This window comes from Sciurus carolinensis, chromosome 7 (assembly GCF_902686445.1).
Source record: "Sciurus carolinensis chromosome 7, mSciCar1.2, whole genome shotgun sequence".
NCBI lineage: Eukaryota > Metazoa > Chordata > Mammalia > Rodentia > Sciuridae > Sciurus > Sciurus carolinensis.
In genome coordinates this window covers 74471913-74497782 of record NC_062219.1, presented here as the reverse complement: position 1 = coordinate 74497782, position 25870 = coordinate 74471913, and the positions used below count along the sequence as shown (strand labels likewise).

Below are 25870 nucleotides of genomic sequence, written 5' to 3'. Positions count from 1 at the left end.
TAAATAATAAGAACTTCTTTTAGAATGGTAGAGTGTTACAATGTACCCAGGGTCTTGTGCACATGCTAGGCAAACACTGTGCCAGTAAGATACATCCCTATATTGGTTTTCAACTTTCTTGATCTTTATTTTAATGTTATTTTTCTTGTAATAAGGACTTAGAAGATGCTTTCACTTAAAAGCATTGACTCTTCACTTGGGCCTGCAGGTGTCTGATGGGTAACTAAAAGGATAAAATATTTGCTTTACTGCTTTTATATTGTATCTGCCTCCTTTTTAATCTTGAATGTTTGGTCATATTCTTGCTCAACTCTGCACATATGCATTAATCACTTAAGGAGTGTCCATCTAAAAACTGATAGTACAAGGTTCATTAGTCCTAAATTTGCCTAAACTCTTTTGACCCTCTTCAAGACTGAAGACACCAAGATAATAGTGACTAAGATATTTTTAAGATTGTAAGAACAGTGAACCTTGCAGGAATATTGTCCCCTATGTGACTGTACCTCCTAAGCAGAACCACTTATCTTGTGACAACAACTAAGTCTGCCCTCAGAACAGGAACAGTCTTGATGGAAATCAAGAACAACTCTTGACGGAAACCAAATTGCTTCTTCAAATGATAAGGACTCCACTGGAGTCAGCAGAACTTCACAGAACCTGAGATAATAACAAACTAAATCACAGCTTAACCTAGACTGCTTAACTGTGCATACTTGCCCTTTTGTTCCTTTTAGTATTTAAACCTGAAGCTTATGTCAGTACCCCAAAAGACAGGGCAGAGGATACTTGGTTCTCCTTGTTTTCCCAGTATGGCTGTACTAAATAAAATTCCTTTCCTTCTTTATTACCTTTTCCATTTGATTTTTTGGGCAAGTGACCAGACCTTACATAGTGGGACTCCGTGATATAAGCCCTCCCTCCCCCACAACCACGCCGGCTTAGGATGCCAACAACATAGTCTTAAGTTTTATAAAAGTGGAAACTTTCTAGAATTCAATTTCATCAGCTTTTATTTCTTTTGTCTCTCTTAGAGCAGATCCCAAAGAGTAAACTTAAAGATCTACCAGAGCATTCCATAGAAAGGAGGGTAAAGAAATGGATGGTTGTTTTAAGGTTTTTTCTTCTGTAATTCAAAATGAAGTGATATGATTTCTTAGAACCTGAAATAAGCATATTTTAAAAAAATCCATAAAATATTTGGTTAATCAGATTTGTCGGTTCTGTGTCTACATTGACTTTATGCTTTTTTCTTTTTCTTTTTTTTTTCTAAGGGCTGTTTTGTGTTTAAGCCAAATTTCAAGAAAAGGAAGATCTCTGTGCCAATAGGTAAGGTGTCTTAACATCAAATCTCTTACTTCTTCCCCTATGTCTTCTTAAACTTTTGAACTAACCCTAATTGAATTTAGTAATTCTCTTTTCTAAACTTGAGTGACTTACACTGTTAATGTAAAGGTTGTTTTCCAAGGCATTTGTCAAAGATAAATATGCACCCTAGGGTTGTAATCTAAAAGGGACTGTAAATATATCTTCACAAGGCAAACCCTAAAATACATTTCTCTTGATGACTTCTCTGCTACTGTTTCTCCGAATGCAACTTTAGAAATGAAAATGAACCAGACACCACACCTATAATCCTAGCTGCTTGCCTATAATCCCAGCAGTTTAGGAGGCTGAAGCAGAAGGATCACAAGTTCAAAAACAGCCTCAGCAATTTAGTGAGGCCCTAAGCAACCTGCGAGACCCTGTCTAAATTAAAAAATAAAAGGGCTGGGGATATGGTTCGGTGCTCAAGCACTCCTGGATTAACATCCCCGGTACAAAAAAATAGAAAGAAGAAAGAAATGAAAATGAATGTCATTTTTTACTAGGAAAATATTTTGGTCTTTGATCAAATAATCAAAACAATTATAAATGCTGATTAGCAATATAGATGTCTAACAAAGGTAAAAATATGTAGAATATAAAGTGATGCATACTAACACATGGAAAACCACAAATGAAAAAGTCCTAGTTTACATTTATTTTCTAGTGAAAATTGTATAGAAATTATTCCTGAGTTAAATATACAGTACTTATGGGGAAATTTGAACATTCTTAAAAATTTGATGTGATCCACTTTATAAATAAACTTGACGAGATGAAAGGAGAGTCACATGTATGGAATGGATAGTAAAGGGCTTAGTAACTACATGGGTATTAAATAGAATATTGTATGTTCTAATTTAGGGATAAGGACCGTGTATACCAATACATGTTGAGGGAAAAAAACAAACCCGAAGTCCTGGTTTTATTACAGTAATTCTACCTGATTATGGAAACACAAGGTTTGGAATAACCTGGACTAGAATTAAAGGAACTTGGAGTGTGGTCCTTACTCTAACTAGTTCTATGACCTTTTCCTGGCTTTTTAGGCTTTCCCCAGGTCTCCTTATCTGTAAAATGAAGGACTAGACTGGCTTATTAAGAGGTTTTTCTATTTCCTTTCCATGCCTATAAAAACTGACATGCAGAACTTTGTGAGGCAATAATCAATACCTTGTATTATCAAGGACTGTCACCACCTCATCCTTGTAGATCATGTTTTAAGATTCCCAGCCCTCAGTATACTGAAGGAGGGGGAAAAAAAAAAAAAAACTGCAAAAATATCTGTTACATATTTTCAAGTGGGCCAGAGTTGCTGCCTCTTTTTCTTTTTACCCTTTCTACCAGTTTGTGCTTTCCAACTCATATGCTCGAGGAGTCCTACACTGTTGTTCTTACTCTTTATTCCAACTAGAATTTAATAAATTATTTAGTGGATAGATTTAAATCACTCACAGATTCATATAGTCATATTAAAGGCAGTAGATGTTAATCCCTCAGGCCCACATGTGGGCAAAGAGAGGAAAGACATTAATTAAGAAGAACAGAAAAACCCAGCTGTGCGCAGTGGCACATGCCTGTAAACCCTGTGGCTCAGGAGGCTGAGGCAGGAGGATCAGGAGTTCACAGCCAGTCTCAGCAACTTAGCAAGAGACCTGTCTCTAAATAAAATATAAAAAGAGCTGGGAATGTGGCTTAGTGGTTAAATGCCCCTGAGTTCAATCCCCAGTACCTAAAACACAAAACCCAGATTTTTCTTAAAGTCTTGGTGGCTTCATGAGGTAGGGGGAGTTGATTGCAAAAGGACAAGAGGAAACTATTTGGAGTGATGAAAATTTTCTCTTTCTTGAGTTTTATATTTAGGGAGTAGTTATGTGAGTATATTCTGAGCCAGAACTTACCAAGCTGTTAAAATGGGTGTATTTTATTATTTGTAAATTATACTTTAATAAAATTATTGAAAAAGATATCATCTCCACTTTTTTCATTTATCTCTAGTTACCTATTTAATGATCAAGTTAATACATCTTAATAAATCAGACTATTAGGGTTAATCACCAAGTGTTCATTGAATTGGTTCTCTGCTGTAGCTGCACATTAGAATCACTTGGGGGGCATTTTAAAAGTGTTCTGTCTTGATATAATTACAGATTACTTGTGGTTGTAAGAGATAGTAGAGATAGTCTCTTGTACCGTTTATCTGGTTGTTGCCAGCAGTCATATCTTTCATAACTATAGTATATTTTCACGACCAGAAAACTGACATGGATACCTTATTCAGGTTTCAATTTGGAAAAAATTTTAACCCATTAAGTTTCAAGTTTTCAATTCTGCAGATATTTCAGTGAAATTGACGTTGAAAATTATAATCTAGAGCTTATTATATAACCTATTACATTAATAATAATATCATTAATATTATCACTACTCACCTATTTTCACAAAAGAATAGAACTCTAAAAACACAAATATTTATTTCAAAGATACCTATTCAATTTAAGTTTTTAGAAGTGTCCCATAAATGGAAGGATGGAACTTATTGGGATTAAAAATACCAATTCCAGATCCCAGCCCAGACCAACTAAATCAGAAGCTCTGGGATTCGGGCCCAGGTGTTAATTTTTCAAGTTTCTCACAGACTTACTGAGTGTTTACACTCATTATTCAGCACAGTGAAAATTAATTCTAGTGGAAAAATAGTAATGTAAAATTAAGCATACTCATGTACTAGTTGTGAATACCATTGCTCAAGGAATTGAACAGCTCGAATGTGTAGAATAGGACTTTTCTAAACCATCATGTGATATAACATTAATCCTTTAGTCTAAGACTAACTGAGACCTGTAATCAAGAATAAAAAAATAATGAAATTATGGTCTAATTTGAGGGGTAATGGTGGGTAGAGAGTATGTCTTTTAGTTTCTTGTTAACGGAGGAATAAGCCGTGATCAAGAGCTTGACACCCTTATAGATGTAGTCCCAAAGGAACGCTATGCTTTCTCAATTCTTTGCTCTCCTGCCCTGAAAAAATGTAAGATAATAGTGATGGACTTAGAAATTGTGAATAAAGAATAACTGTGTATAAATTATTTTAAGTGATTGACCTATGAACAAATTTCTTTAAGTTGGAGATTGCCAAACTTAATAGAAATAGAAAATTCAAAACTTATTCCCCATTATTTACAAGGGACCCTCAACATGCAGCTATATCCAATATTAGCAGTTTGTAATTATAATGAATAAAATTGCTAGCATTTTTTGAACATTTATTATGTGCTGGACTCTTTTGAGCATTTTATATGTATTTGTTTAATCCCCTCAGTAAACTTGGAGGAATTTATCGTTTTATTATTTTCTCCATTAAAATATATGAGGATATGTAGACACTGGAAGAACTTTCTCAATATTATAATGCTGTTAAGTGGTAGAGCTAGGATTTAAACCCAGTCTGTCTGATGCCAGAGCCCATTTTCTACCCAATTTGCTTCTCATAATATGAGGCAAATGTTTGCTTAGAACTTTTCATATTGAATTTCAGCTGTAATTAAGATTTGTTTACAGTTTTTAGTACAAGCAAACCTAATGTATACACTTGTATAATTTGAGCTTTGCTTTAGAGTTTTGTTAGATTGTTTTTTTTTTAATGTGCTAATCTAACACTAACACATAATGTTAATATGAAAATCTTCAAGGAATTAACCCTAATTATAAGACAGATGGAGCAGGATTGAGGAAAATATATTCTCTTTTTAGCACTTGCTTTTACTGGCTTCAATTCTTGAAACAGATTGAAGAAGTAGGAAGATGCTCCGTATTTTGCCCACCATCTGTCCCCTGACCAGAAGACAGATATGTCCCTAAGAGAAGACTAACTCTAACTCTCCTCAGTATTCTGTGATGAGTACACATCCAGCAAAACAACTGGGCAGATACAGTGTTTTCACCATGGAAGAGGTTCACATCAAAGCAAAGCAGTATGAGTGGGAACTGTGGCAGGAGGAAACCTGACAAAAGTGAGAGCTTCCATTCTTCAGCTCCTTTCAGTGCTTCTTTCTTTTACTTACCTGAAAAGATTGAGAGAAGTCATGTTGTTTCCCAATTTATATGAGTATTTTCATTTTGTATTTTAATGTAGTGTTATTTGCCACACAAAAAGTTGGTTTGTCATATAACATTTTACTGTCCTTTTACCCGTTGTCAGTATAGAATTACTATTTCTAAGGCTATTGTTACTCGGTTTTGTCTCTTAATAGTATCAGTTTTTTTGTTCGTTTGCATTTCAGTACTCTGCCTTTTTATCATGTGATGACTTGAATGTTTTCTAAGCTGTTTGATAAAATTAAAACTCAATTCTTGATAAAAACTGAGTCAGCTACAATTAGAAGGAAAGTTCCTTAATATGTAGGAGAGTTTCTGTCCAAACTATCAATTAACATTAAAACTTGATGATAGACTATGAGTAGTAGAAATTTAATACCATGAAAGCTCTAATTTTTGCTATAAAATATCTACCCTTAAGCAATATGAAGGGTGGGGCTGGGATCGTGTCTCAGTAGTAGAGCACTTGCCTAGCACATGTGAGGCCCTGGTTTCGATCCTCAGCGCCACATAAAAATAAATAAATAAATAAATAAAGGTATTGTGTCCATCTACAACTAAAAATATTTTTAAAAATATGAAGGAGTATAGAAAACTATAAAGATTGTAAAATATTTGATTAAGGAAGAGATATATGATGCTTTTGGATGTGAATTTTTAAAAACATCTTAAAGATGTTATTTCTCAAATCAATCTATAACTTTGATTTTATTTAGTCAATTTCAGTGTAATTGTTTTTGGGAGTGATGAAATTGCTGTAAAATTAATTTGATGGCACAGCCTAATTATTTTAATTTATTTTCAAAATTTAACATTGTTTGGTGTCAGTGTGAGGAAGATCTGGATGCAGTCAGTACTCAAATGTGCTAACATACAAAAAGCTCAAATAATTTATCTACAGTATAATATAGATTTGCAATAAGGTCTACAGCTTCTAATGGAGGACAAAGAGGGTGGTGAGGGGTGTAGGATGTAACTGTTAATGGGATAAGAAAAGAGTATATGGAAGTTCTAGATCGTAGAAAGAGTGAAAGTATAATCAAAAGAAGTTGGTTGTTAGCATGAGAAAAGCAAGAAAGAGACTCTGAGGAAACAGGTAAACAAAAGGAAAATAGAGCAAGAAAAATAAAGAAATAAAAACTTTAAAAATTTCAAAAAGGAGAAAAAAAGGAAAAGAATCTATGCTATAACAGTCATATAGAATTCAAACCTCCCAGTCTTCAGTAGCCCGAAAGGTACCTGATAATGAGCTTCCAGTGTCCAGCAGGCATCTCAGGATGGGATTTGCCCCACCTAAAGATGGGAGCTTTTGCTTCCAGGATAGTCCAAGATGGCTGCACTGACTTCCAAATGTTTTGGCAAATGGGGAACTGCAGCTCCGCAGGTGTGGGTGTGGTTGGTTGGGCTGAGGGGTCCTGGAGGCAGGGCTGGGTTAGTCCAGCCAGGGGGTCCTGCAGGTCCTGGCTGTTGTCTCAAAATGTCGGTAGCCATGTGTAACCAAACCTGTGGGTACTGTGACAGTGGACTTCCAGGCAATAGCAGGCAGCTGGTGATCTGCTGGTGGTCTGTGGTCGGTTTGCAGGCTACTAGTGGAAGCTCAGCAGGTGGACCTCGGGTGGTAGGTGATGAGCAGGTAAAAGGCAGGTGATGGGCAGGCAAGAGGCAGGCAAACGGGCAAATGACGGATGAAAGGCGGTGGTCAGTGAGCAATCTGCACTCAAAAAGTAGTGGATATGCTGGCAGACTGCAGGTGATCACAGTGGAAAATGGGGTAAACACCAGGTGATCGATAAGCAGCAAAGACTGCCTCATAGAGAAACTGATATCCTCTGCTTGAAACCTGAGTTATGGAGCAACAAGGAACACAGCCTTCATCTAGTCCACCATCTTAGATCTCAAGCTCAAATAATTTAAACAGTTCAGAATTGGTATGGAAATAGAATTGCATTTAATAGAACCAAAGATGAAGTTCAAAAGTAGTTTAAAGTGTATATAAAATAGTTTAAAGTATAAATATTTATAGACTAAAGGGATATCTCACATCAGTGAGAGAAAGGATGATTCATGGAATGAATGTGTTTTTTTCAAACTGAAGGTCAATGCACATGTGAGTTGTGAAATTGATTTAGTGGGCTGTGAAACAAAAGAAAATGTTTGCTCTTACATAACAAAAATTGTTCTGTGGAACTTTGGATTTTGTTTATGTGTATGTGTATTAGATTATAATGTAAAATGTATTCCGTAATGTAGATCATGATTTTAGAATGTTTGAAAGCCATTGCAATAAAAAGTATTTTGACATTGGGGAAAAGTATGTAAAATAATACAAAAAGACTAAATGAAAGACTGGACTAAACTGTCAATAGAATCAAAAATAAGAATATTAGTAGGAAGAGTCATTTAATAAGAGATATTAAAGAAACAAGTAAAAGTAAAACATATGAGACTGTAGGATAAAAACAAACATTAATATTAAATGTATAGACCACAAACCAAAAATCATTAAGTAAAAACTTAGAAATTTAAAAGTAAATGGGGATATGCAATTAAAAAATTAAAGTTACTGTTAATGATATATTAACATAAAAGAAGATATATAAATAAAATTAAATACAAAGAATAGGGAACATTTCTTATTTTCAAATACATGTATAGATGTAACTGTAGATACAGATATATATCTCCAAATATATAGAGATGTATATATACACTGGCACATAAAACAAAAAATTCCACCTCAGTCACTTACTGTGGCTTTGCACACAGTTTTTGACTTTACTATATTAGAAAAGAAACCAACTTACTTCTTTCTGTGTTTTTAGAGGACTATTTTAATAAAGGCAAAAATGAGTCTGAGGACAGCAAGCTTCGATTCGAAACTTATCATTTGATGTGGGAACAGATGAAATATGAAACTGAGGTGAATGCTTTTTTTGTTAACATTTCTCATTACTATAAATTCCATGTTTGTTGCTTCCCATCTTTCCACCAATTTATAAGAGTATTAATGAAATATAGGAAATATTGGTCAAGTCTAATCTTCATATCCTAGGAAAAAAACCCTCATGTTCCACATATTAGATGTAGCTTTAGTTATTGGAACATGATAGCTGCTAAGGCAAGGAGCTTTCAGATGGTGGCACTCTTATCCATTCATTTAGCAAGTTACACAAGTATTAAGCTATTTCTAAACTCCTCACCCCTTTATTTTTATATCATTACCATGTTCTTTATATTCCAGCTCTGAAGCATTTCAGTTCAGCAAGTTGGTAGCTCTTGGGCCAACATCTTGAGCCAATGACATGTTCTAATTGACTGACATGTTGTTACACAAACAGTTGAATGCTTTGGAGAGAGCTATGAACTTCCACCTTGTTACTGCTTTCTACCATTCTTTATTGTTTGTCACCTAGTAGCTTTGCTTGTTTGTATATTCCATGTAATCCTTGAAGATATTTGACTTTATGGTTTCCAATTTAGGTCTTCTTTCTTTTGTAAACTGAATTGTCAAAATTTCCCCCATAGTAGTTTCCCTAACTGATGTCTAATCCTTCAGATCTGCCATAAGTTCTTTTGGCCCCCTAACAGTCCTATGCCAGCTACTGGCATTTTTCATATAGCCCCTTTGCCAGTACAGTCTCCCTGATTCTTCTTTTTTTTTTTTTTTTTTTTCTTTTTAGCTGCACATGATTAGGATTCCAGTCTTATGGATGTACATGATGTTGAGATTCACTGTGGTCTTTTCATATATATATATAGGAAAGTTATGTCAGATTCATTCCACTGTCTTTCCTATTCCTGTCCCTCTCCCTGATTCTTCATCTGGTATTCACAGTGCTACCAGATTAATCCTCTGAACATTGATTTAATCATATCTCTCCCTCACATCCTTTCAGTATCATTCTCCATGGATAAAATCCTAATCTTTTAACATCATGTATATTTGTTATTGGTCTAGACCTTTGCATTTTTGTCCGCCTTCATTTTTTGTTTTTTTTTTTAGCATTTCTCATGTTTCTTATTCTTAGCTGCACTTGTGATTTTTCAGATGTTTCTTCCTTCCTTACATCCCTAAGTCCTCTTTCCTTCTAACTTTCCTTTGTCTCCTATCTCTCCTTCATCATCTGCTAATAACCTTAATTTAAATATATTACCTCCTCAGTTTACATTATATGCTCCTGCTCTTATCTGTTGTCATACACTTTAGTTGCAAGTTTTCTTGCCTAATTCCTCTTTTATAGGATAGAGAGTGCTTTCATTCATTAGGTGATAAGTAAATATTGAATGAGTAAATCAGAAGGATTTTTAAATGGGGGAATTCAAGGTACTAATCACTAGCAATTTAAGGAAAAAACTTTATTTCATCTGTCTTTTAATCATTTTTAATGTAATATTTGAATTGAATTATTGATAATTCTTCTAAAATCAGTGAGGAAGATCAAAATAGAGTACCCCAAAATATACTTCTTTATCATATTTCCTGATGGTTATTTCGAAAGATTCAGAGACAGGAATGGCTCTGAAAATCTGCTTCTTTGTAAAAATATATTTATATCTGTCTACATTAGTAAACTGTAGACTCAGGCAGACACTTTTCTCTCTGATACCTCCCATCTGCTGACAAAAAATATTTTCTCTGAAAGAAGAAATTAGGAATCTTGACACCTAACCCAGCCAGAAATTACCACAGGTGGTCTTCTAATGACTGTTACCTGTGAGATTTTTATCTGTATAATGATAAAATAAGCTTATCTGTATAACTTTTTTTTGGTGAATTTTCCTCCCACCATTTATAACATGTTGCCACTGCTCCCATACTCATACACCCTCAGCAATCCTAAGCCCCTATTTCTTTCTGTAGCTCTTCAACCATCTTGCTTTTGAGTGTCATACTTTGTGTGACTTATTGTATGTTAATACTTTTGTATACTTTATTCTTCCTCTTAATCTATTGTTAGTTTATTTCATAGACTAAAATTATCGAACATTCAAATGGAAAAGAAAATTAAAATGTCCCAACACCAGGAGAGACATATCAGATAACTACTCATAATAATGATTCATAAAGTATTTTTGATTTATTTGTAGCGACTACAGGAAGAATTAAATAAAAACCTTTTTGACAATCTAATTGAATTTCTGCAAAAGTCTCATTCTGGATTTCGGAAGAATTCAAGAGACTGGGGCCATCAAATAAAACATAGAGAAATTCCAGCTGCTGCGCTTGTTCTTGGTATGTATGTTTCTCTGTTTGTTCATATATGCATGTATTTTTTTAATTTGTTATATTGTTGAGAATAATGGGGACTAACTTGTTCTGATAAAGATCTTTTATGTCTTTTCTTTATAAAATTAAAGGAACTATAGTTTGCTTTGCATACTTTTAAAACCAATAAAACTTCATTATACTGATCATAGCACTGAAATTAAAAGAAATTGATTCAGCTAGTGCTCGTTTCAACTTTTTGCCACAAGAGAAACTATTTACTTTATTCTTTTTTCCTTATATATGTTATGCCAGTACATGAGATTTGGATTTGTTAGTAAACCACCAGTGTGTTAATATACTGATTTGATTTTTGTACATTTTTTAAAAACCTTATCTTTAGTGAGATTATAACATTCCATGTGCTTAGTTTTTCAGTGTCAGATTATTTAATTATTTTTATATTAATTGCCTACAAAGGAATTTGGATGGCTTGTGTATAAATTGCTTATATATTGCCAGTTGTGAACTTCTTAAATATTCATCACTAAAATTCCATCTCTATTGAACATTTGTTTTGAACTTTTCCCTTTCTTCTTTCTTAATGCTGGGTATTAAACCTGGGGCCTCATGCATACTGAGCACACGTTCTACCACTTTTCTATAGCCATATCCCTGCAGATTTCTTTCTCTCCTTTTGAAAACAAAGTAAAATTTATTTGGGTTCCAAACATGTTTTTTATTTCACTTCCAATTTATTATTTATTTAATATTTGTTATACTAATAGGCTCTAAGATAAGAAATTAATTCTCTTGTTTAATATTCCTTCTAATACTCTTTATAACACAAATCTTATTCCTAATATTGAGGATAGTGCTTCTCAAACAGTGATGTCAGTACAAATAACTGTAAGAGGACCATATTACAATACAGGTTTTTGCTCTTATAGGTCTGGAGTGAGGGCTGAAAACCTACAATTCTAATAGGTTTCCAGGTGTTGCCATAACTGCTGATCTCAGGACCACCCTTATAATAAGACTTAATGGAAATTAGGCTCGGTGGTGCATGTAATCCCAGCAACTCAGGAGGCTGAGGCAGGAGGATCAAAAGTTCTAAGCCAGCCTCAGTAGAAGTGAGGCACTAAGCAACTCAGTGAGACCCTATCTCTAAATAAAATACAAAATAGGGCTGGGGATGTAACTCAGTGGTTGAGGGCCCCTGAGTTCAATCCCCGGTACAAAAGGAAAAAAAAAGACTTAATGGAGTGGTTTTTATAATGCTAAAGACCAACCTTCCTGTGCAACCTGCCATATAATTTTAGACATCTTTCATTTATGGATGAGAAACTTTGACCTATGATGACTACTTGTTCTATTGCTTTGTTTTTCTATTGCCAGGTCACAGCAATTAGAAATAGAAAAGGAGGTACAGTCAAGAGGGATAGGCTGATAGCTTGTTGTGAGAGGTTTAAAACCCTGCCAAAAGGGAAAAAACTAATGGAAATTGCATTTTTCAAAATCATGGTTTGAGGAGAACATTTTTCCAGTTAAAGACGTTGTTAATTATCCTGTTTGCAATAGACAGACCTATTGTTTTAAGAAACATAATGTTATATAGCTCATAAAGCCAGTTAGTGAAAGACAGGATGAGCCATTGTTTTACTGAACTCCCAAATATGTCCAGACATGCGTTATTACAATCAGACTATGATGCATGATAGAAATAATATGATATTATAAAAGAATTCCGTACAATTGCACATACTGTTTTCAAAAAGGTACATATAGCCGTTTAAAAATAGTCTGGAAAAACAAAAGAAAAATATTCAAAAAAGTTAAAAAAAAAAAAACTTCTAATATTCTTATGTTTTTACTTTTGAGGGGGCAATGCTTATTGCTTGCATGAATGTTTCTGAAATTTTTGTCTTTTTCCAAACAGTGGAAGTGTTACAACAGTTTGAAACTGTGTGCTGCTGATGTCTGCCTAAGTACCAAAGAACTTTCTAGAAATCACATATTGTCGTTAGGGAAGATATCAATTAATAGAATTATTCCCTAAGTAGTAGGGAAATTTCCACCCAACTCTTACTATGCACTAAAACTGATTTCCAGAAATGAAAACTGGGAGTTTGGTAAATATCAAAATTATATAGTTTTAATAGTTTAATAGTTCTTAGGCTCTACCCCCAGAAATCAGCTTAGTCCACACTTTTCCTATTTATCTGGTACAATGATTGCTAATAGAATTATAGTTAGATTCTCCTTGGTTGTTAAGTCAGGAACATCATAAGGCTCATAATAAGAACTCTATGAATTTGACAAAGTAATGAAATTATTCCTAAGATATTTTCAAAGGTTAACTGCACATCCATAGTAATTTTTTTGAAAGAGGAATTGTGCTACATATTTTTTTGAACAAAAAATATCTAATACTGGAATCCTGAGATACTGAGATGATTTATAAGAAAGGTTTATTTTGGCTCATGGTTTCAGAGGTTTCAGTCTGTGGTCACTTGGCTTGTTGCTTTTGGGCTCATGCTGAGGTAGTACATCTTAATGGGGAGCACATAGTAAAACAAAGTTACTCACTTCATGTTGGCTGGAAGCAGAGAGAAATGGGTTAGGGTCCCAACCTCCCTTTAAGGATATCACCCCAGTGATCTAACATCCTTCCATTAGTCCCTACCTCCTAACGGTTCCATGACACTTTTATGTGTATGTTACTTTCATATTCATAAACTGATTAGAATGAGGTAAAACCTCTTTCAGTAAGTAACACAAGCTGTGGACTAAACTTTCAAAACTTGGATGAGCCTTTCGAAAACTTTCAGGATCTAAACTATAGCATCATTATAGTATGAGCCTTTAGTCTATTGTTAATGGATATTTCTTCATCTATGTGGTAAATTTCTTGGTTTCTATTATGAATCATGTTTTTAAAATGTTTCACTTGGCAGTTTGCTTGATGCGTTAAATACCTTTTGTTGTTAGAGTATTACTAAAAATGATGATATAATACTGATGATGTATTATCCCACAGGTGTGAATGTTACAGATCATGATTTAATATTCAGAAGTCTAACAGAGGCCCTCCAGAATAATGTCACACCGTATGTAGTCTCATTACAAGCTAAAGATTGTCCAGGTAAAATGTAAATGTCATGATACCTTGGTGAAATGTTAACAGAATTCTTCTGTTCTTTTCTCTTTCTCTCTCTGGCTTTCTTAATCTGTTTTTATTTGTGGAAAGAACACAGTCAGGCTGAGTTTTAGTGACTCCCAAAGTAATGTCGACTAATGCATTACTCTGCCAAATTTGCTTCCTTATTTCTGGCTCCATTCCTGCCATATCAACTTCACTGCCAGTAGGAGTTCATGCATTTTGCAGGATGCATTCCTTAACCCAGTGAAAAGTTTGGAACAGGAAACTAAGAACTGGAAAATGGGGAACTCTTAGATCAATAGAGAGTAGGCTTCATAAACTTGTATTTACAGTCATATATCATCTTATTTTCCCACTTTAAAAGGCAGTATGATTTAAAAAGAAATGTTCATGGCAGAGCCAACCTTGAGTGTCTGAGCCATCAAATCATAAAGGCTGTTACACTAATACAGTAAAATCTGTTTGGATTTGGATTGATACCGTACTTTTATGTGTATGTTACTTTCATATTCATAAACCGATTAGAATTAAGTAAATGCCCTAAAAATATCTTTAAAAAATTATTATAAAGGAAGATTTGTAAAAAGTAAGATAATTCATGTAAATAACACTTTTGATTTGTTTTTAGAAACCTTGAAATCCTTTTGTTGTCCATTGTACCTTAAATGCATATTATTTCTAGAATAATTTGTAGTTTCCATGTTAATACATTTACTTAGGTAACATTTTTATTGTAGATAATATAAACTTTGATCTGTTCTTAGCATGAACTAATGAAATTTAAGTATTAGAGAGTGATATAGAGCATTAATAACTCTGTATCATTATAGCATTAATATGTTAAAAGTTATTTGTATTAATGCTAAGTGTAGAAATAGGCATTCTACTCAAATAATATAATATATGGATCAAGAAGTCTCAAAGGCTTTCAATTTAAAAGGATATAAGCTTCTTTTTGTGATTTGCAGATATGAAACATTTTTTGCAAAAGTTGGTCTCACAATTGGACTGCTGTGTTGATACAGAACCCAAAGAGAAGGAAAGTATTCAGGTCACCCAGAAAATGACACATTGTTCAATGGATTCACTTTCTAGTTGGTATATGACTGTCACACAGGTAATATACTCCAATGATTCTCTTCCACAATGTTGACACGTGATTGATGGAGCCTGGAATTATAGTACATACTTTTTTTGGTTCTAATAAACAGCAGCACTAGGTGTCAATTTAATAGTAGCTTTTTTATTTTTCCTAAGGCTACCAGAATTTATTTAATCATGTTCTTTTTTTAGTACATAACCTCATCCCTGGTAAGTGGTTACATTTTTACAAGGACCTTGTATTTGTGGAAGAATGTCATCTAGTGACAAAAAGAGCATCAAGAGTTGATTCTTTTGCAAATCCTGTCTCTGTAACAGTGGCTGTAACTTAATATATTACCTCTTAAGTTCCTCAGAATTTGCTTCTGTGTGATAGAACCATGCTGCCAGTTGCCACTGTCAACATGGTCCTATGAGGAATGATCATATGTTATTTTTTAAGAATGTAATTTGTTCCATGCTCAGAAGTCTTAAAAATATAGGTGATTCCTTGTGCTATAAAACCACAGCCTTAGTTTATAATGCTTTGTAACCAGATACGGGCAAAAAAGTACTGTGGTGACATTATTAAATCAACATTTTTAATGAAGGCATCGTAAGTAAAGATTCATTTTAATTTATATAGGGACTAGGTCTAATGCTAATTACAATACCTTAATTAGATCCTCAATTTTGAATTTTTGAGAAATCAAACACTACTTACAATTTATGTCTGACATTCTAAAAGATTGGGATTGAACCAGATATTTAAGATCCTTTTCAAGCTTGACATTTCATAGTAGCAAAGCAGCAAATAGTGGTTTTCATTATGCTTTTTAATTAAAAGCGCTAGTTCTTAGCATAAGCAAAGCAAAATATAACTTTATACCAGCACAAAAATCAATTTTATAGAAATTTTTCTCTTATTCTCATGTTTTTTCTGTCATTTTCTCAGCAGAAAATATAAATATTTCTTATGAGTTATAGATTGTACTGAACCTTTTTCTTCTTGGTTGTTATTCCCGTGTCAGACAAGGAAAAATTCTGCTAGTAACTATTGAAAGGAGTTTCTATTTTATTTTGTGGGGGGAAAAAGAGAAACACTGTCACTGTGAATCATAAAGAGAGATGTATCAACATGTGGCATTATAGAATTATTTGGATGATAAGGCTTACTTTTAATTCCTTCTTTCCATAACGGTTTAAAAGAAGACAGACCTAAAAATACCAGGCAAAAAGCGGACAACTTCTAGCCAGTGGCAGTCTCCTCCTGTTGTACTTATCTTAAAGGACATGGAAAGTTTCACCACAAAAATACTCCAAGACTTCATAATTGTCAGCAGGTAGATGACATATCACTTAACTGTTGGGTAAAATTATCTTTAAGAAAGCAGTACTTTTAACTTAAAAAGCATAATCTTCATTTCAAGACCAATTTAATGAGATTCGTAGTTATTTCAAGTTCTGTACAATTGAATGTTCAAAGATCTCATGCCAGATTTGTCATTTGCTTTTTGACCTGAGTGAGAATCAAAGACAAATTTCTGTTACTAATTATCATGGTAAAGTATTTTAAAATTAATGTATTTAAAAAAAAATTAATGTATTTTATCAAGATTGTCTGTCTCTTATTTGTCCATTAAATGGATAACTTATTGCAGACTGAGTTATTTTTATCAGGCTTTATTTTCCATTACCTATCTTTAGAGGTTCTGGGTTACATATAGCTTTACTGACCAACAATGTTTTCTAAGTCATCTTATGTTATGTGATATTTCTAGTAAGAAACTACTTTTGTGATTGGGTTAGTCAGCTTTTCATCACTCACCAAAATACCTGTCAAGAACAACTTAGAGGTGGGAGTTTGTTTTGGGCTCATGGTTTTAGAGGTTCACAGGTTCAGTCCATAGTTGGCTGACTTCATTCCTCGGGGTCCAAGGTGAGGCAGAACACCATAGGAAAAGGTCATGGTGGAAGAAAACTGCTAAGCTCTTGTTAGCCAGGAAGCACAGAAAAAGAGAGAGAGGCTAGGAATAAGATTTAGCTCAAGGGCACACCCCCAGTGACCTACCACATTTGGGCAACCCCATACCTGCCTGTTTTTACCAAGCCCACTAGTCCTTTAAAGTCATCCATCAAATGGATTAATCCACTAATCAGGTTACAGCTCTCATAATCATTTCACCTCTAAACATTCTTTTGTTGCTTAACACACAAGCTTTTCAGGAGACATTAAATATCCAAACCATAACAGTAATGTCATTGAATCTTCAAGGTAATCATGTGAGACTAAGAATTGAAGTAACTAATCTATTTTAAAACTCCATGACATGTATTTCTCATAGTATGCATTTTAGGATATAATTACTTTGGTGTGTTCTATATGTCAACTTGCCATCATAGTTATAGTTACAATTGCCTAAAGCTATATGGAGTTATAATTTACTAACATACTAAAAATTATTATTTTGATAGTATATTTTCCCTCCAATAACTCTTTTAAGAGTCTAAGACTTCTTTAGTGCATTTTAGTTTTTGCACTGCTGGGGTTCAAACTCAGGGCCTCAAGCATGCTAGCACTAGGCAAGTGTTCTATCTCTAAGCTGCATCCTTAGACCCCTGACTCAGGACTTTTCTTAATGCTAACACTGTACTTACCATGCTGGGAAAGTGCACACAGTATAGCATATTAACCAAAAAAAAAAAAAAAAAAAAAAACTATTTTTTTTTATAGCTTAGACCTAGGACCACATTAGCCATCAAAACTAAAGAAAAATTTATGATAATGAAACTTCAGGTACTTTACTCCTATGAAAATAGAACTGCACACAGCTAGACTGCTACAAGGCAGGAGCTAGCAGGAAGAGTGGGCAGAATCATCAACCATGATACACAGGGCTCTGACTTTTAGTAGCCTTCAAAAATAGTGCCATTTTACTCTGTAGAAGTCATTTGTGTTTATCCTGGTAATGCTAAGAATATATTATGTTTGGTATGTTTGAGAATTTGAGAATGCAAGGAAGGAAGGAACATTTTTAGTGATGTCCAATAAAAAGATGTCTTACATATGTGTAAGAAACATTTTCTAACTTAGCTGTTATGGCTGGGTAACAGAATGTCTTTTTTAAAGTGTCCATACATAGAATAAGCTACCTTGAAAGTTAGTGAACTTCAGTTCATGTCACTGAACTCTGAAAACATAAACTAGATGGCCAACTGTGAGAAAGACTGTAGGTGAGGCTGATACTTCACATTTTCAGTTAATTGACATTTTATAACCTTTGGGGGAAGCACTTGATCTTTTCAGACCTGGTGACCTTATTTATAAAAAAGAAAGCAATCATTAACAGATTGATTTCAGAGCTATACTGTCAGGAGAAAAACCTTTTGCATTACTTTTAACAAGAAAATGAATGACAGAAAATATTAGTATTTAGAATCATTATTAATGTCTTTAAAGTAGGCATTAAAATAAAGCTAGTCTTATCTTGCAATATGATGTGTTGAAATATATTTGCTAAAGAAATTTCATTTTTATATTTTGAAAATTAGTCAACATCTGCATGAATTTCCACTAATACTCATTTTCGGGATCGCCACATCTCCTATTATCATCCACCGATTGCTTCCTCATGCAGTATCATCTCTGTTATGTATAGAACTGTTCCAGTCTTTACCTTGCAAGGAGCACCTGACAACAGTACTTGATAAGGTAAAAAGAAAAAGTTTTACCAGTGACATGGGATGAAAGGAAAATGTCCAGGAATAATTGTGTATGTAAATGATAAATCTCTAAATCTTTCAGAGTACTTTATACTTTATATAAGCATATATCTTTACATATTTTTATTTAATGATTTTAGAATTTTATACTGATATTTGAATAGAACTGCCTGTTCAGATAAAATACAAGCTTTATGAAATGAGTGATTATTTCTATCTGTACATTTATCTTTTTTATCTATTATAGATAAATTATAGGAAAATTATAGACCCTTAAAAATAAACTTTTACAGAATGTATAGACTTGCTAGTAACAATACCAATAAGTGTTGATTTTACATTTTATATAAAATGATTTGAAGTATTTAGTGGACTCTTTCCTGATTGTCATGTTTCTCTTGAGAATAGATAAATGCTAGAACTTTATCAGGCATTAACTTGTATGTTTCAATCTTAATTAGAAATATGTGAGCCACATTCCCAGCCTGTTTTTCTATTTTTATTTAGAGGTAGGATCTCATTGAATTGCTTAGGGCCTCGCCAAGTTGCTGAGGCTGCCTTTGAACTCAAAATTCTCCTGCCCTAGCCTCCTAAGCTGCAGGTATGCACTGCATACCTTTAGTGTTGACCTACAGATTTTTTTTCTAGACTCCTTTAAGATTTAGTGTTGACCTTACACAGATTTTCTTTTTCTAGACTCCTTTAAGATTTGTTTATGCTGCTTGTGTAAGGTAAACTAGTGACAACCAATCCACTTATTTACTAATCACCTCTATACTTTTTTCATAAAAGCGATACCCATCTGATTTATTGACACTTCTGAGGAAAATTTTCCAGGTGAAACATTTAATATAGCTTGGCTATAGCCAAATTCAGTTGGTCTTCAACTGAGAAACCTAATATGATTTTTCATTTTAAGATGTGAAATATCACATCTTTGAAAATTAACCACTTAATACAAATTCAGGTTCTATAGCTTTAAAATAAAAATATATTAGTTTTGTGTTTCTTATTCAACAGTACCTATTCTTTTTTTCTTTTTTCTTTTTTTTTTTTTGGTACTAGGGATTGAACTCAGGGGCACTCAACCACTAAGCCACATCCCTAGCCCTATTTTATATTTTATTTAGAGGCAGGGTCTCAATGAGTTGCTTAGCACCTCGCTTTTTCTGAGACTGACTTTGAACTTGTGATCCTCCTGCCTCAGCCTCCCGAGCTACTGGGGTTACAGGCATGTGCTACTGTGCCTAACTCATTAGTACCTATTCTGTTACTCTTCATGATGTTGAATCAGGGATGAAAAAGAAATCTTCCCTAGAAACAAATTGCCAAAACCTGCAACTTCTTCAGTGGTTTCTGGTGTGAGAAAAAAGGACTATATAGTCAATAGGCAGTATTTCTAAAAATTAGGAATTAAATGGAGAATGGTGGATATCTTTGATTCTAAGGATATTGCTCCTGTTGTATAAATTCCTTTCATTGTTGTTAACATTGTATAAATTAAAGTTTTTGTTGATATTTGACCTGAAAAAAAACTATCTACTGTTGTTTTCAAATTCATTGTGTCATATTCACTGTCTCATTCTTTGTCTTATTATTTACATGTTATCTTTTAAAAGAGTAAAGAATAATAAGGACTGTGTCTCTCCTTCACACCCTTTATCTCTTTCAGCTACTTCTTACAACTCAGTTTCCCTTTAAAATAAGTGAAAAAGTGTTACAGATTCTAACCAACATCTTTTTGTATCATGATTTTTCAATTCGAAACTTTGTAAAAGGACTTCAGGTAAGACACTGATGAGTTAGCAACTCACAAGTTGTTTCTAAATAATTGGAATGTTATTTCAGACTGACTTTAATTAGTGTGGTAATTGAGGCATTTTAAGTGTCAAAATCTAGAATAAATAAATTCATGTTATTTTATTCTGGGTTCTACCATTCTTTTATCACCTTGAAGCAAAATGTAGAGGATACATTAGTTAGGATATCAATAATGGAAAAAAGTGCTCTTTGTTCCAGTGATTCTGAAACATTTGAGGGGTGGAGAGGAAAGGACATGTTTTAGAACTTGCTAACAGCTCTCAAAGCTTACAGATTTTCTACCTAAGAAATGCCATGTGGAAGGGATGAATTAACTTTTATAATAGGCCAGAGAGTAAACATTTTAAGCTTTGCATGTCATATGTGGTCTCTGCTGCTGCTGCATATTTGTAGTGTCTGGATTATTCAAACATAGATTGTAGGGACCAGGTTTGTGACTCAGTGGTAGAGCACTTACCTAGTATGTGTGGGGCACTGGGTTCAATTCTTAGCACTGCATATAAATAAATGAATAAAAATAAAGGTCTATCAACATCTAAAAAAATTTTTTTAAATATTTTTTAAAAAACATATTGTACACTATAGTTTGATGTCCTTTGCACATGCATGTATGTGTTTGTGTGTGTATTCTTGTATGTTGGAAATGCATTTTCATTAGGTTTTCATGAATTGCTAGAAGTTAATTTTTTAATTTAACATCATAATATTTCCTCAACATAAAAAAGACCCTATTCTCAAGTTGTTTAAATGTTAATATTATTTCCTACTATTAGCAAATAACTAAATTATCTTAGCACAGAGTAGTCATTGTTAACATGGTCAAGTTCATTAAGATCTAGATGTTGTAACCTTCAGTGCAAAAGTGCCATATGATAATACTCATTTTTGTGTAGTGCTTTGAAGAGGATAACCTATTTCTCTTAGGTGTTCTTGCAGTACATGAAATACTATATTGGTTTCTTATTGGTCTATACATGTCCTTTTTTTTAATATTGACTATTTAAAGAGTATTTTAAATCAAGAAAGCATTATTACCTTAGCAATATATGAAATTAAATGATATTGAAATATAATAGCCTTCTAAATTTCTTCTCTAATTCATTTCATTCATTTATTTACTCATAAATATATATCAAGAGCCTGTGGTAAGCCAAGCACCGTGCTGAGTCCTAGATACACAGACGAAAAAGGTGACTCTGCCTTCAAATCGCACATTTTCTAGTGAGGGAGGCAGAAGAGTAAACCCATAATTATAGTTTTGAGTAGAAAGTGTTGTGAAAGAAACATGCCTTGGGGTTCCATAGGAGAATAAAAGTGTGTCTTAACAGGAATTGGCCAGGTCAAAATTGGAAGAATATTTCAGGCAAAGGCAATAGTAGAGGAAGGGAGATCTGTTATATTAGAAAACTATTGTAGTAATCCAGACAAAATCTGACAAGGACCTACATTAATGTGATGATAATGGAACTAGAGAGAAAGAAACATGTGAGAATGAATCAACAACCTTGTCACTTTCTAATGGTAGGGCATGTAAGACGAACAAGGTGGTACACAGGCTCTAGCTTGGCAGATGAATTGGAGGTTGGTACCATTAATTGCACATGTCCAGAACGAACAGCAAATTTGTTGTGAGAAAAGACTGGGGATTTTTTTGTTTTGGTTTTTGGTTGATTTTTGCATGTGATTAATTTAGGAGGGTTTTGAATATAAAGATTTGGTGCTTGGGAGAAAGATTGGGAGTAAGCATTGATATTTAGTATTTATTTAAAAGGTGGTGGTTAGGGTCATGTGATAAGGATGAAGTGTCATTTGATGTGAGAAAATATTAAGGGTAGAACCCTAAGGCAAGCTGACATGTAAGACTGAGCAATTAAAAAAGAGACTGAAAACAAGGAAAGTCAATAGAAAGTAGAGTACCAGTGAAGTCAAAAGAAATAGTTTCAGGAAATATAAACCAGAGTCTCTAATACCTTTAGAAAGTGAATATAGAAAAGGATGTTAACCAAGTTATGTAATCTTGGGTCTCAGTTTTCTCACCTGTAAAATAAGGGGATCAGATAAGATGATTTTATAGGTTCCTGATGATTTCCTAAGCACTTCCTTTGTGTCAGACATTTAATGTATATTGTCTTCAGTTTTGTACATGAAGCAATTGAGATTTAGCTTAAGTAGCTTGGCCAGAGTCCAGTAGATAACAAGTGGCAGTCTTTAGGCTTCAGAGTATTTGTCCATTTTTCCTAATTGTCAGTGGAAAATATTTGTAAATCCTGTGAGGAGGTGCAATAGAGCGTGTAATCATTCTGTATGTGTTTAAGCCCTCCCCCCCATTAGACTGATACGTTAACCAACTTGATAATTGAATAGGTATTGAAAATACTTGGACAAAGTAGCTAAGTGGATAATTGGGGTCTTATCCTATTTATATAGCTCTACTATAATGCATGTGCTGTCCTCCCATTCTTTTCCCAAGCATGTCCCTTTTTGGTTTTTATTTTTCTAATGTTTAAAAAGTAGTGTTAACATTGGAACAGGTACTATCACATTAGTATAATTGGAAAAGATTAATTTGCAAAAGAGGTGATTATATTAATATGTTCAAAAATAATTTATCACTTGGCATGAACAGTTGCTTTCTGTTTTGTAGTTGTTTCTACCTTAGGCTGTCCCTTTGCCTTACAGCCTTAGAGATTAACAGGCCATTTTGAAAGATTTGTTTTAGCCTTGACTATCTCTTCCTCAGCTCTCTAGGCTCAGAAATTCATCTGTATACCTAAGAAGGATCAGGTCCAAGTTTACTGGTTCATGCTAACCTAATACTTTAAAATTGATATATAACTTAGCATGTTAATTTGTTGTGGAGAATTCTCTTTTTCCAGTAATCAGAAAGATGTACTTCAGAGGAACCAAAAAGAACAAACAAAACAAATGTTTATTTAAGGAACTGTATTTCTAGTAAGAGGAAAAGCAATACTGGTCCTGAGAAGATTGTTTAGAATCAGAGTAATGAACATTTGGGTACTCTTATTAAATTTGTCTTGCAAGAAATGTTAGAATTTGGAAAATTATTCTTCCTTCTGTGGAAACCACAGCATTCTACTCTTCGAATACTTAATCTAACAGACACTGTACTGTATTTTCTCCATTGAATAAATCTGAATTTGCAGAGATAAATTTTCATTATTTTTTATCAGTAGGTACACTTTTATCATGTGCCATTTTTATTATTGTAACAGACCAGATTTTATACTAGTTTTAGATTGGTATTTGTCTTCTTATGAATATTGGGGCATCTGTTAGACCAAGGTCACATCCCAGTCCCGTCCATATCACATGTATAGTCATTTTGTAAATTATTTCTGCAGATAACTGATCTATCCATTTATATTAGTTTCTTTTAGTTTATATTTCTGAGATTATTATTTCTGATCTTGTCCACAAAATTGGAGCCTTAAAAATATTAGAAGTTTATAGTCATTTATGTGTTGTTTGCAGTGTTATGGAATTATTAAATATATTAGTGCCATACGTTTTTAAAAGAAGCTTAATATTGAGCAGAAATAGGGCAAAAGATTTATTGCCAAAATATAATAAATACGTTTAATCTTAACATTTCTTTCAGCTTTCTCTACTAGAGCATTTTTATTCCCAGCCCCTAAGTGTTCTGTGCTGCAGTCTCCCAGAAGCCAAGAGAAGAATAAATTTTTTATCAGTTAATCAATGTGAAAACATCCGTCGTCTTCCATCATTTAGACGGTAAAAAGAGAAGTACATATTTAACACAGATATACTATTTTTTGGAAATATAAGGAACTTGGATACAGTTGTTTTTGAAGTAAAGAATAGAAAATTTTTTTATTTTGTTGAGCACAATTTAAGACCATATTGTTTTTAGTGACGGGGTTTCTTTGTTGGATTTGAAAAATTGGCATAAAGGAAAATATTATTTCAAAAGAACATAATTTTCAGAGTTACTTTGTAGAAATAGTATTTATTATTTCTGGCTTATGTGACCTTTTCTTATGATTAGAGTCTTAAGTGTAGCTGATATAAGGACTTAAAAATTACCATTAAACCATCACTGTCACCTTAAATTTATTTTTGAGAAGAAATGAAACAAATATGGCTACCAATCTAGGTAGTTATTATTTTTCCCAATGTTATTTAAATATGTAAAATGTTCAATTTTCTCTTTTTGTGTATGGGATGGTAACATTTTTTAGGTATGTGGAAAAGCAAGCTTCAGAAAAGCAAGTTGCACTGTTGACTAATGAGAGATTTTTGAAGGTAGGAATGTGAATTTGTTTCAGTTTCATTCTCCTGTTTTTTCCTTCGTGTAAAAGAATATGCACATAAACATTTATTGAGTTAATTTTATAATATATATTTGTATATACAAATGTTTGTACAGTGAAGTTCTGAATATTGGTAGTTAGGAATGTGAATATTAAAGATAACAAAATCTCAGCTCTGAAAGATAAGATTTTTCTTATCAAGAAAAAAATATTAAGGACACTTGATTTCTCTTATGATCTATTTTGGAAGCACTTTTTGATCTATGTAGAGATCTATGTGGATTTCTTTTGACATAGCAGTTTTGGAATCTGCAGGCAATCTCATTTTAATGTTCTTTTAAAGACTAATGAAAGCATGTAGAAGCCAAATGGCTCAGTCACATACTGTTGAGTGGGTATTGATTTGATTTGAAGATATATTAACAAATAATGAGCTTTAAAAGTTATGAGTTAGCCATCTAAGAGAGGGAATATCAAAAGAAGGAGTTTTTTTTTCTTGGTTTATACTTGGACATGATACATGATTCATAAGGCAAAGGTAATAGAGAAAAGCCCTTTACCTCTATCTGCTAACTACCCATTTCCTTTCCCTAGATACACCCAGTGTTACTACTACTCTCTTATATCATTCTAGAGTTAGTCTCCATGTATACAAGTAATTATGTATATTTTGGGACTCTCTCCTTCTTAAGGAAGTTAAAGTATAGGATAACACTATTTGGTAGCCTTGTTTTGTTTTACACTTAATCTCGGAAATCCTTCTGTTTGTACTAAAAAGTGGTACAGTATTCTGTTGAATGAGTGTCTCTTCATTTTATTTAATAAGTTCCTTACTGATGGACATTTAGAAACATAAGTCTCATTTCATACTCCTCATGCCTTTCTAAGAAAAAAGTTGCTAGAAAATTATGATAAAATTAAGATGAGCTTGAAGGTAAGCCCTAGTGCTAAGTGTGAGTTTTGCTGATACATTACTGTTTTCAAATTTTTACTTTTAATTTTTCTTTATTTATTTTTCCAGTGTCAGGTGTCGAACCTAGGGCCTCATACATGCTAGGCAAATGTTTTACCACTTAGCTATATCCACAGCTGTTTCCAAATTTTGAACAAAATAGTATTAGA

General features: G+C 33.4%; 1 protein-coding gene across 9 annotated transcripts in view; it reads left to right on the top strand.

Annotated features, from left to right (window-relative positions):
• Positions 1–25870, top strand: part of Orc3 (origin recognition complex subunit 3) — a 73549-nt gene that overhangs the window by 2795 nt on the left and 44884 nt on the right. For 7 of the 9 annotated variants that reach the window (XM_047557207.1, XM_047557205.1, XM_047557203.1 and 4 more), the window contains exons 2-11: positions 1275–1329; positions 8286–8383; positions 10552–10696; positions 13710–13814; positions 14801–14949; positions 16122–16255; positions 18465–18624; positions 20308–20421; positions 24076–24209; positions 24677–24740. In XM_047557207.1, the coding sequence (XP_047413163.1) occupies positions 1275–1329; positions 8286–8383; positions 10552–10696; positions 13710–13814; positions 14801–14949; positions 16122–16255; positions 18465–18624; positions 20308–20421; positions 24076–24209; positions 24677–24740 (1158 nt within the window). Of the gene's footprint in view, positions 1–1274; positions 1330–5152; positions 5379–8285; positions 8384–10551; positions 10697–13709; positions 13815–14800; positions 14950–16121; positions 16256–18464; positions 18625–20307; positions 20422–24075; positions 24210–24676; positions 24741–25870 lie in introns of those variants that run through there. The other 2 variants (XM_047557204.1, XM_047557201.1) reach the window with 2 other exon arrangements.